The following is a 12283-nucleotide window of genomic DNA, read 5'->3' on the forward strand; positions in this document are numbered from 1 at the left end:
GCGCAAAAATAGACCTAGCTTTTTATTGTTAACTTTCGCCTTCGCATGCAATCTGTCGGCTGTGTGTAAGTAAAAGTGATGTGAAGCTTGCCGGATTGTGATCACATATGGTCCCCGGATATATCCCAAGACTTCACTTATGCATGACCATAAATGATAACGATCCACTAGCCAAACGGGATTTCAGATTATTGCATGTGTTCAATTTGGCCAACGTAAATTCAATTAGCAGTCAATCACTAACAGCGGGGGTAGCAGGGCACAGCTTTCAGCACAAAGAGCGACGCTACACGTCTGGTTTACAACAGCAAAGAGTCATTCTGAGTTTGTGTGGAGGACCGGAGAGACGACATCGACAAACCATCGACACCGCCCAAATGGTGCAGTTGACCAACGATCGTCTGGGCTGTACCGGTGACATGCGGCGTCTGGACGACCCGTCTTTCGACGTCGCAACAGCCTGCTGGAGAAGAACCGGCGCCAGCAGGGCACCGGCGTCGCACTGGTCCGCCACCAGCATCTCCTTGAATCCGAGCAAATTGCTCTTCACCACCATCGAGAGGTGTGTACTTCCACGCAGCACTTCCAAAGCTCGATGTCGTGCAATGTTTCGAAAATTGTGCCCGTTCACTTCGATTATCTGCAAGAAAACGGAAAAAATAATCAAAAAAAATTAACCAACCAACGAAGTGCAAATACAACAACAGAGTAGAAACAGAAAATATTTCCGCCTCTTTCGGCAAGCTCACTTGTTGAATAATAAATAACATTGATCACAAGGGTAAAAATACCAAAAAAAAGGGGGATTACTCATCGTGAAAGAAAGACATCCCACGGACTGTATTTTTGTAATCAATTCAAACGGAACAAAGTATGCTGACTAATGAATGAATGAATGAATGAATATGGAATATTTTGTTTACCCTACTTGATTAAAATGATGCCGAAAAAAGAAAATTTAAGCCCCATAAAAAGCTGCATTGATCATTGCAGAATTGATCACATTACAAATTTAGAAAACAAACAAATTTGAAACGATGCGGAAAAAAAATCAAACATGACAGCGACTAGGAAAATACGTGAAAATTCAACAGTGCAAAACAGAAGAAGGAAAAAATATCCAACTTGCATAATATATGTATGTTTAAACGATGAATGAATGAAATGATTCATTCAAAGTTCGATGATCACGTATTGATTGATCATGTTTCAAGTGGGAAAAATCAACAAATCAACAAATAGCATACCTGATCACCACGTTTGAGACCGACTCGTTCAGCTGCCGAACCTGCGGCTACTTTGACCACATATATGCCGTTGTTTTTCTCGGTTCCACCAAGAATAGAAAAATGCAATACTTCATCTCTGTTCGATCTCGTATAAGTGACATTTCTGGTACGCGATTTTACACTGCATGCAATGTTCAGCAGTTGTTGATGATTGAACATAGCCTATAATATTATTGTGGAAAAAAAATAAATGTATTGTGCATAAAATACAACACAAAAGGGAAAGAAAAGATTTTTTTTTTCACCTCATCTTCTAGCATTTTGTCAAATTTTTCCAACAAATTTGTCATTTCAGCGTTCGATTCAAAATCACCGAAATGATTGTTCACCCAAAGCAGCACAAGTCTGGCAACCTGAGCAAAAGGAAAAAAAAAGAAATAAAATTTACATATATGAAAATGGAATAATGGACAAACTTTTTCCCTTTTGGACGGTTCGGAAAAGCAGGCGAGAATCTTCTCGAGCACTTCGGCCGGATTGTCGACAAAAGTGCGATAAGTGAGCAGAAAATCTTCGACAAAATGAGGATCGACAACACAATCGCGACGATCTTCGAACAACGCCGATATCAGCTTGCAAGGCTTAGCTTTGGTAAGAACGTAACCAACTCGACTTTCGAAAGCTCTGCAAACAACAAATGACCACCAAAAACAAACAAACAAATAAATTACCGTTTCTCTTTCTCGCAAACAACTTGACCGGCAGAATCGAGTTGTCTGGTGTAGCTGTCGGATAATTTGGAAATGATCTGGACATAATCGGCTTGGGCGACTAGAACAAATTGGCAATCGTCGACCAGAGTGCGCATTTCACCTTGGTGAAATTGAACTTGTTCAGTCGGTTGTACGCCGAAACAATCACCAATATGATATTCGTACCGATGACCATCCGGAAACACAACTTCCACTTCACCATTGATGACAACAGACCTGGAAGTGATGGTGATGATCATTAATAATCATAATTTCACATAAATTTTACCATGAATCAAGCTGTTCGCCGTGCTTCATCACAATGGTGCCAGCTTTGTCGACAACCGCAAATACCATCTTACGACAAAGCTCACATTTGACATAAATTGGCAAACTGGCAAAGCTGGACATGTGCTGGACAAAGTCGAGCAAAATGGCAATGTCATCGTCGGTTCGTTCAGTTGGTAATTTTTCCAAACATTCACGAACCAAATCCCGCATATGGCCAGTAAACGACGATTCTGCATACAAGCAACATCCTTCTTCTTCTTCTTCTTCTTCTTCCTCCTCCTCGTCTTCTTCTTCTAATTCCGCTTCATCGTCATCTTCGTCGTCACTGTCGACACTGATTTCCGGCAAGCCGGAAAAATCATCGTCGGACATTGTGGTCGACGATGTCGACGGTATGGCAGCGATGGGCTTGAAACCCGAAACTCGACCTCCGGCTGAACTACTGCCAGAGCTACGGATGGAATTCGACCGTCGAATCATGGCCAGTGTACCACCGTGGCGATGCTGCTGCTGTTGGGACGACGACAAACGTCGATTGGGTAACAAGTTGGACGGGATTTCAGCCGCGGTACTCTGCAATACACAGATATATAATACATAATATGTGTGAAAAGAAGAATAAACGAATGGAATATAGATATTACAATTTCAACTTCGTCCACTGAACAGGACGAAGATTGCTGTTCACCGACTGTGCAGGCCTTTTTGAACGACGCGGCAAAAGATGTGGAAGCGGTGGTTTGGTGAATTGGACGACAGAGAACAACTTTCGAAGAGCACATCGACGGAGAAGTAGAGCAGGACGAAGTGGACGACGTCGTCGGTTCCCCATCGGCCACTGGAACGCGATTCACCACCAACGACGTTGCCACCATTGGCAACTGTTCCCGAGATTCGGGATATGAGCCGACCGACGGTTCCGTACTGTTGTAATCGATCTGAAATTCAACGCACAGCTCATTCACACTTCTCCCTTCTAGCATTACGGGACACAATCAACTGGACAGACAATTGAGCACAAATAAAAAAAAAACTTACAACGATCATTTCGGACGATTCCAACAGAATACAGTCGCTGATTCGATAATGTTCAGAAAATCGAACTCGTTTTCCAAAACTGAAACAAAAATTGAAATTCTATTAAAACAAAAAAAAGAAAACAATTAAACGCGTTTGTGAAAATGATCGTCGTATGTATGCAAAATTGAAATAACGAACGAAACAAGCAGAAATAAATTTTAAGAAAGCGAAGAAAAAAAAACATTGCCAATAAATAGTTTTTTAAAAAAAAAAGGACCAGCTGCGAAAAAATTCTCTGTTCCACCAGAGCAGAAATGAATGAATAATGATGATGCTTATACATATATATTTGCGTGGTTAGCAGCAGCAATTTGAAGCGAGCATTTGCAACAATTTTCCTTTTTGCAACACAGAGCTTTCAAAATGCCGAACAACTTTTAAATACAATCGAATAATAATAATAATAAAGAAGAATTCAAGAAAATAAATAATGATTAAAAAATAATAAATAAATAAATTAATTAATTAAAATCACTACTACTACTACTGCTACATCATTGGTGAAAATTTGCAAATGAAAAAGAAAATATTGGGTGTCGTCAATTTAATATCATCGTCATCATTGTTGTCGTCGTCGTCGCTGGTCGTTCGTTCTCAAACAACAAACGAAAAGAGAGAAAATCTAGCAAAGCTAACCGGATTGCTCTATTAATAGTTTTGAATAACCGACTAACTAACCAGCCAGCCAGCCAGCCAACAAGCCAGCTAAGCTGCCAACTTGCCGTTTTCCAAGTCAAATTTTCACTGTGCATTTAACGCACGTGCACTGCAGCAAGTCTAATGAGCTATTTTTTTCCGTCGTCAATCAGAAAATGCTCATGAAGAAAAACAATACACAGATAAACAGAAAAAATCTCACATAATATATATATATATTTTGTTTCCTTGTTTATCTTTGACAAATCTGATAATTTGTTTAAATTACACACAGAAATAAAGCAAATAAAAATTATTCATTCAAAAACAAATCATCAATACCATTCTCCACGATGACATGGCAGTGCAATGTTGCCGGGTTTGGCCGTCGGTTGTATAGAAATTATTAAATAGCATGCACAGAATTTGACAAATACAGACAAAGCGGCAACTGATTGTTGAGATAAAAAGAAAAAAGATCCATCCGGTGAACAAGCAACAAAAGTGAAGAAAAAAAGCATATATATCTATATATACACCAAAAAAAACCAACCAGAAAAGAAAGAGAACAACAGCAACAGCTGTCAGCAGCTTGGATTTCCGGCTTGGATGACTATTAGCAAATAGCATCACAGAGCCGGAAGAAGAAAGTCGGTCGGACAAAAAGAAGAAGAAGAAGAGCAACAAACAAAAATTTAAAAAAAGCAGATAATAAATAATATACATTTTAGCTGATTAAACAGAAAAATAAAAATTTTTTTTAAATATATACTGTTGCCTGTGGATGAATGAATGTAAAGTTGTTGTTTCCCAGATGATAAAAGAAATCAGTCAGTCAGTCAGTCAGCGAACCATTAAGCTGGTCAATCGTGGTCGGTCGATCGGTCAATCAACAACAAGCAGAGAGTTGGTCAGTGGAACCGAGAGGTCGGCACGCGTTCATACAGAGAGAAAAAGTGCCAAATGAAAAAAAGAGAGAGGAAAAAAAATAATAAAAGCCCCTTTTCTGCTCTCTGATTTGCCAGTTATAATGATAATAATAATAAGAAGAATGAATAACGGTGTGTGCGTGTGTGTCTGTGTGTGCATAATGTGCTCTGGCGTTTTTCCAGCCAACAAAGTCAGTCAGTAGCTTGTCAACAAGCGACGTCGGTGAAGAGAATGACCAGTTTGTGACCCACTTTTCCGCCTTGTAGCCTACGAATGCGACGACCTTCGCCTCTGTCCGGCTAGTGGTCACTATTGTTACCTAGATGTCGAACCGCAGCAGGACGACAAGATCAGTCGAAAATTCCCGCGCACTGTGGTTGGTTGGACGTACAGCTACCACTACCACTACTACCACCACCACCACCATCATCACAACTGCATAGACATAACCTGGCCCTGGCCCCGGTCCGGCCCCCTGTGCCGATTTCTACCACTACCAGTACTAGTGCTGCCACTGATATGTGTGTGTGTGTGTGCGCTCGTTGGGTTTCTGTTGTTTCGATGTTTGCTCTGCACTTTTCCATTTACTTGTCTTCACTCTGCACATACAATTCACACATTCCAATGAAAAGTTGACATCCGCCTACAGACTACCGGGGCACAGTGTCATCAATTTCATAGTATACACAAAGAAAAAATTAGCACAACAATCAAACGCTCAAGTAAAAATGGGATGTGAATAAAAAAGAAAAGAAAAAATTTTTTTCATTTTTCTTCCTCATATTCGAAAATAATTTGCATAAAAAAGAATAATAATAATACCGCTCAGAAGTTGTGTTTCACAAGCCAATTTTCTGCTACATTTTACACAACTGTTTAGACAATAATCAAGGGTTGAGAAAAAACCAGTTTTGCAGAGAAAAATTGAACACCAATTTCACAGCAGAACAGACACAGTAAGATTGTTGGGAAAGAAGAAAAAAAAGCTGTTTTTTCCACGTCCACTAATAAAGTTGGTTTTTGTTGGCATATTTTGAAGCACAGATACATCATTTGATCAGAAGAACAAATTCAATTTAGAAAATTCAATTAAACGGAAAAGCCGAACAATCAATCAATCAGTTGGTTAGTTGGCAAAATAGAGATGAAGATCAAAAATGAAAATATCATTTGTATTCGAATAATAATAATAATAATAATAATTTGAAAAAAACCAAAAAAAAGCAACTCGTGTTTGCATAACCAAACCAAAATAAAACAAAAAAAACTGAAAAGCATGCATGATTCAGTAGTATTGGAATTTTTCGACAGATACCATCACACGCAGATGTTGTACAACAAAATCCACTGCTGCACATTCGACCCGACGGCCTCTGCCACCGGGCGCAAATGCGCTCGGTGATTGGTACTGGTGAAAGAATGAATGATTTCATTTAAAAAAAATCAATCAATGAAAAGTTCGATGGAATCAAAAAGATGATCCTAATGACAGACATTATATTATGCAGAAGCAGATGGAATGAGAGAAGACGGCAACAACAACAACAACAACAACAAAAAATCCAGGCCACATTGTGAAAGTTGAAATGAAAACTTTTCGTCAATTGAAAAATTGAAATTCTTAATATGAATTTTTAAAAAATCGTTTAAATAATATCGTTGTTGTTCAAAAATAATTGCAATTTTCCCTTTTGATGAAAATATTAAAATCAAAACCAAAACACCAACGGTTAAAACAGAAAATTAGCCCCAATCGGAAATTGCAAAGCAAAGCATGTGTGTAAGTACAGTATGGAAAAATGCTATTACACGTGAATTGACAAAACGGCCTCAACGAGTCGCAAAGCATTTGTCAAAGGCGACAAGCAATAAAACAGGTCCTTGACAACCCCACTACCAACAAGCATACTGAACACAACACGACCAATAAATGAATAATAAGAAATTGTTCAAGAGAAAAAAAAACTTTTTTCCCACAATAATTAATTGAATAAGAAATGAACAATTTGAAGAAAATAAAATTATTCTCCATACCTTTCAACTGGCAAATATATTCGTCCATCGCAAAAAACAGCACCGCTGAGCAAAATGTACCAACAAAAACTTCTCTGTCCTTTCCTAAACGGATGATATGCAGAAAATTTATTTATTCAAATACAAAATCAAATAATACTTGTATAAAAATTTGCCCGCTTGTTGGAATTGTTCATAACGTGCCGATTGGCATATTGTTCTCAACGTTTGATCGTCAACTCCGCGGAAAACATCCAACCGACGCAGAAAAAAGTAAACCAACTGCACCTCCTAAAAAACAAACAAACAAACAAATAAACAGATAAATAAAAATTAACATTTCCACGTTCTCTCCTTCCCACGACCATCGCGAAATGTCAGCTACAGTATGAAAAGCGATGCAACAGAAAATTTGCATTATTTGCTTTTTCGAAGAAATGATTCGCTTTTTTTTCACCACCCCACGTATCCGGGCAAACGAACGTGCCGACCACGATCATCATCGACAAGAACAACAACAACAAGTAGGACAAGAATAAGACGACCAGCTTCATTGACAGCATCGGAGCGAAAAGCGGACAAAATTCATTCGACCAGTTTACAGCGACCCTCCCCCATCCCCTTTCGCCGTAGCCGACCGAGCATACCAACTACAAGCATACCTATATATACATATCATCAATGACAATATACGAAAATTTACTATTGCAACTGATCAACAATACCACCAAGTGGCCACCAAGCCAACAGTGAAAATTCCACTCAATCTTCAAACTCGTCCAATTTAAATTGCTAAATATGATTTAAAGAAAAACTTGTTATTGATTAAAGGCGGTCATCGTTGAATGGATAAAATCAGCACGTTTCACTTGTATAATAATAATAATCGTACATGTATATCGCCGCTGAATGCTAACTAATAATTTTCAAAATCACCCAAAGATGAACAAGTCACTATATATATATATGCTACTTGTAAACAAACTTCACCCCCAACTACACAGACAATTGATTGGATGAAGTGAAATTGCTTCTTCGCGCCTAATCTGCAAGTACACAAATTCGGACACTGCAGCAATTCGTCAGATATTCAATCGGTAAACAAACGAAACATTATTTCTCTCGTTTAACTTTCAATTCCACTTCGAATCAATATTAACGCAATAAATATTAATCTACATGGAACAACAAAAATATATAATCACGTCAAGTCCACTCACTCACCGTTGGACAAACAATTAATAAATTCCCTTATTTATTATTTATTTTCAACATTTCACAAATACCTGTTTAAATGAAAATTTCGTACCGTTACATGTCATCCACAAGCCGCGCCTAACTCCAATTTTTGCTCGACACGCAACAATTGAAAAGCAAGTTCAAAAAACTCTCTTTACCAGACCAGCACGACAACACAATAACCAACAAACAACAACGAATAATTATAATAACAATAATAAATAATCACCGAAAATTGACCAACATTTTCAACTTTCTCACAACTGCAATGTTGTGTGAAAAAAGGAAAATTCATCCATCTTATATAAATACAATTTTCAACAAATATTAAAAATACATCAATTGTTACAGCAGTTGTTAAAAGAAAAGGAAACTTTTTTTTATTCCATCAAGTTAAAAAAATTCAAATTCAGAAACCAAAAAAAAGATAGAATATTTCCACCATTGAAAAGTATAAAACAGTTGAATTGAATGAAAGCATAATCTTCAATTTAATTTAATTAAAAAATTAAACATTTTCGTCAATAATCAGCTCATTTTTTGCATCTGGTACAAAAAATCCATTGAAAAAAAATGGAAATTTATTTTCAAAGACAAGCATTCGTTCAACAATTCTATTCATCTCATTTAATTGAAAATACATATATTATGCAAATATCAGCTTTGAAAGCATTATCACATATTTAAATAATGCAAAGAGGAAAATGTCACGGTGTTTTTATGCTCTTTTCCGATTGAATTGAAAACAATGCGCCTTTTTTTCGTAATTACTATTATTATCATTAAAAACAGATTTCTTTTTTCACCTTTCGTCTCTTTCAACACTTATTTCACTTATTTTAACTTTTATTTATTCACAATTTCTGATTAATAATAAAGAAAAGCAAATTTTTCACATCATCTGCCAACGACAATTTCAAACAAATTTCAACACATTACAAATTAAAAATAAAATAATAATCATACATTATCAATATGCACGTTTGAAATGTTTTTCTCACAAAAAATGTATATCTTTTAGCTTTGAAGCTCTTCCATTATTACCCCTCAAATCTGACATCTCCAATCACTCTTAGTGTCTAATCAGATGAGTTAGCTGCTTGCTTGAACAATTAATTCCTTGAAAAACACCGCTTGATCGAAAACAATTAACAAAAGATACAGAATAGATTAAATCAAATTACTTAAATATTGCAACATCAACGCTCGGATACTTGAAAAAGAAGAACAAAAATGGTAAAATTTTCAATCAAACAGTTCAACCAGCTACGTGTTCACCAACTACAGCATGAATGGAAAAATAATCGAACATGTAAAAATGAACAAACTTCATTCACACTGCTACCCTAGACTGAAAATAAGATTTACTTTTCAACACTGGAAAAAAATCCACCACGACACCACGAAATTACAGTGAAACAACGTTGCAAAAAGTTCGTTGTACTTCATTTTTCGCAGTTGAAAAATTCAAACTATTCGTTTTCCACATCTCTACAGTAATGAACATTTCCTTCAAAATATGCCAGCAAACTGCAACGCGATAAATTCTATTTATCATCCAAGAACGAAATATACTTGACCTCATTCGAAATCAATATCAAAGTTATATGAAAAGGCTTGCAATTGCAAGATGACAACATCATCGTCATCATCATCATCATCATCATAAACTGATGATAAAATCAAAAATGTGAGTTGTAAAAATTTTCACCAAACAACCAACATTCAAGTGAAAGAACGGAAGAAATTCAATTTGTCAAAAAATAATCAATAACTAACTTGATAAAAATTACAAAGTAAATTTGCAATGATTGCAACATTTCATCCGCTGCCAAATCTACTAATTGCTCATCTTTAACAGGCCCATGTTGAACAAAAATCACACTGTTGTTCAAACAGAAATGAAAAGCAGGTTAAGTGCAGTACAGTAGTAGACTGTAGAAGGTGTTGTGCGCACGATGGACGACGACAGGTAATAATTGTGGAATCGATTTGCTATTTGATCAAGGGTAAAATCTGTTTATTGTCAGCGGTCAAATTTCCAGGTCATGTATGTAAACTTCGATGGCCGCAAAGAAGAGGTAAAAGAAGGTAAAACTGAAACCCGTTGAATTTGAAAATCGCACGTGCAAATTAAAGATAATAATAAGAAGAGGAAGAAAAAAAAACAATAAAATTCCAATAATGCTCATCGCATTCTACAGACATTGACGATCCAGTTGGTGGAAAACTACTTCCGGCGTTTAAACAATCACGCATCACCGACTGGACAAGTGCTTAGGGGCTTTTCAATGGTTGTTAATAAGTCTGAAATGCGCACATTTTTATTATCGTTTTCATTTAACTAACTTGCCGCCGGCTTGCTGACGACAATTTTGAAAAATAAGAATAATTTAGTGCAAATATTTGTCATTTTGCATTTATAAATGAAAACGTCATCGTCACATTTCACACCTGGCCATTGTTTGTGATCAATTTCATTCACAAAAATGAATGAACGAACGAAGGTGTGAACGACGTTGAGAAAAGCTGAAAAATTGACCATCTGCATCACAAGCAGAATAAAGAATAAGAAGTATAAACAGCACAGTTGAACAAGCTGCAGCCTTGAGTAAACAAAAAATCTATTTAATCAATGACGTACGAGAATAGATATTCAACGATACCACCAGAGCAGCGTCGCGAGCACTGCAATTCACTATTTATGACTAACTATGCGAGATATCCATTAAGAGCTTACCGGAGTGCAATAATTTGGTCTTATTTATCAAATAATATGCAGAAGGAAGTCAAGGAAAAAAATACCAACGGAAAAAGATCATACTGAAATGTGAATAACTTTCTGAAAAACCAAAAACACGTGACGTTCAAAGACAAACACAGTTTCCCATGCCGACAAAATTTTGAAAAATCTACGCGCATCTAATTCAAGGTCGTCGAAAAAGAATGCTTACCTTGAGGTTGCGAAATTTCGACGGCTTTCTCAAAGCTTCAATTACAGCCGTATCTGCCATGCGCAGTAGAAAATCACTGGCATCAATCAGCCAACAAGCAATACTTTGTGAGCTTCAATTGCTACAACAATAAAAAGTAAAAATCAATGTCATATCTGAAATATTCAAAAATAAAATCAAAATAAAAACAAACAATTACAGAAAATTCAAAGAACCCCAAACAAGGAAAAAATAGAACAATATCAAAGTGGGGCAAAATTCTAGTGTGGCCTAGATACAATTCACAGATGAGTGAAAGTCGCGCGAAAAGATTCAAAATCACAAACAAAAAAAGCAAGACAAAAAATAAAATCAATGACAATTTTTTTTTCATATAATAACGTAGTATTAACGACACTTACAGAATTCGACCTATCTGAACAATTGTCGGACAACTTTCGAATACGCTGAATGTAATGTGGAGAGTAATAATAAAATGTAAAAAAAGATAACAGCAGTAAAGTTCAAATCAAATCAAAATTACAGCTAGGTTAACATTGTCAGCTTCTTTGATAATAATATCAATCGTCTTCAGTTGAAACATCTACAGTAACTCATCATTAAGATGATCAAGTTCTATTATTGTTCAATTTGAATTTCATTGTTCAAGATTTTTCATAAACAACCAGTATTACTGTGGAAGAAAACTCATCGATGTGCATTCAATTTCATCATAATTATTTCAACATTCCTTAATTTTAACAACTGAGAAATAATAGCACGAAAATACTTTAATTAAGTTCAATCATAAAAGTACCATAACGAATAAATAAGAAAAAAAGTTTATCATTTTACCTGATATGAAGAGCTTTTGCATGCAGCTGACAAAGATGAAATAAAAAAAATGCAATGAAACAGAACTACAATGCGTGCTTTTTTCACCATGTTGTTTCAGCTGATCATTTTTCACCTCTGAAACCGACACTAAATTCATTGTATGCTTTTTGCTATCGCTTGTAAACAGTGTCAGGAACTGATTGCTCTAAATCCAACAAATTGTTCTACAATTTCGTTTTTGCTCAGCACGTTCGGTTTACGGAAATGTGTCTACTTTCAAAAAATCACATTATACATTATTATGATCTATAATATTGAAAGGTAATAACCTATTTCAATGAAA

The 12283-nt window shown here is 36.1% G+C and overlaps 4 protein-coding genes across 4 annotated transcripts; 1 reads left to right on the plus strand and 3 right to left on the minus strand.

Moving 5' to 3' along the window:
• Window positions 1–286: 286 nt before the first annotated feature.
• Window positions 287–2482, minus strand: Tsp_05892 (Rap guanine nucleotide exchange factor 2). The gene is made up of 6 exons (XM_003380124.1): window positions 2271–2482; window positions 1961–2218; window positions 1706–1913; window positions 1535–1642; window positions 1248–1451; window positions 287–640 (listed from the first exon to the last, which is right to left on the minus strand). Exons 1-6 carry the CDS (start codon window positions 2480–2482, stop codon window positions 287–289), a joined length of 1344 nt encoding a protein of 447 aa, XP_003380172.1.
• Window positions 2483–6203: 3721 nt separating this feature from the next.
• Window positions 6204–7299, minus strand: Tsp_05891 (conserved hypothetical protein). The gene is made up of 5 exons (XM_003380125.1): window positions 7270–7299; window positions 7092–7222; window positions 6953–7036; window positions 6730–6826; window positions 6204–6326 (listed from the first exon to the last, which is right to left on the minus strand). Exons 1-5 carry the CDS (start codon window positions 7297–7299, stop codon window positions 6204–6206), a joined length of 465 nt encoding a protein of 154 aa, XP_003380173.1.
• Window positions 7300–7368: 69 nt separating this feature from the next.
• On the plus strand, window positions 7369–7719 carry Tsp_05890 (conserved hypothetical protein). The gene is made up of 2 exons (XM_003380126.1): window positions 7369–7455; window positions 7492–7719. The coding sequence occupies exons 1-2, from the start codon at window positions 7369–7371 to the stop codon at window positions 7717–7719; spliced, it is 315 nt and encodes a 104-aa protein (XP_003380174.1).
• A 2702-nt stretch (window positions 7720–10421) lies between these two features.
• Window positions 10422–12145, minus strand: Tsp_05889 (hypothetical protein; the record flags this gene model as incomplete). Its single annotated transcript, XM_003380127.1, is given in 8 exon segments — window positions 10422–10477; window positions 10520–10699; window positions 10713–10776; window positions 10811–10858; window positions 11125–11236; window positions 11506–11570; window positions 11959–11984; window positions 12046–12145. Coding segments are annotated over 8 exon segments (651 nt in total), but the record flags the coding sequence as incomplete, so codon positions are not given.
• Window positions 12146–12283: the final 138 nt, after the last annotated feature.

Source organism: Trichinella spiralis (genome assembly GCF_000181795.1).
Source record: "Trichinella spiralis strain ISS 195 chromosome Unknown Scfld2, whole genome shotgun sequence".
Classification (NCBI taxonomy): domain Eukaryota; kingdom Metazoa; phylum Nematoda; class Enoplea; order Trichinellida; family Trichinellidae; genus Trichinella; species Trichinella spiralis.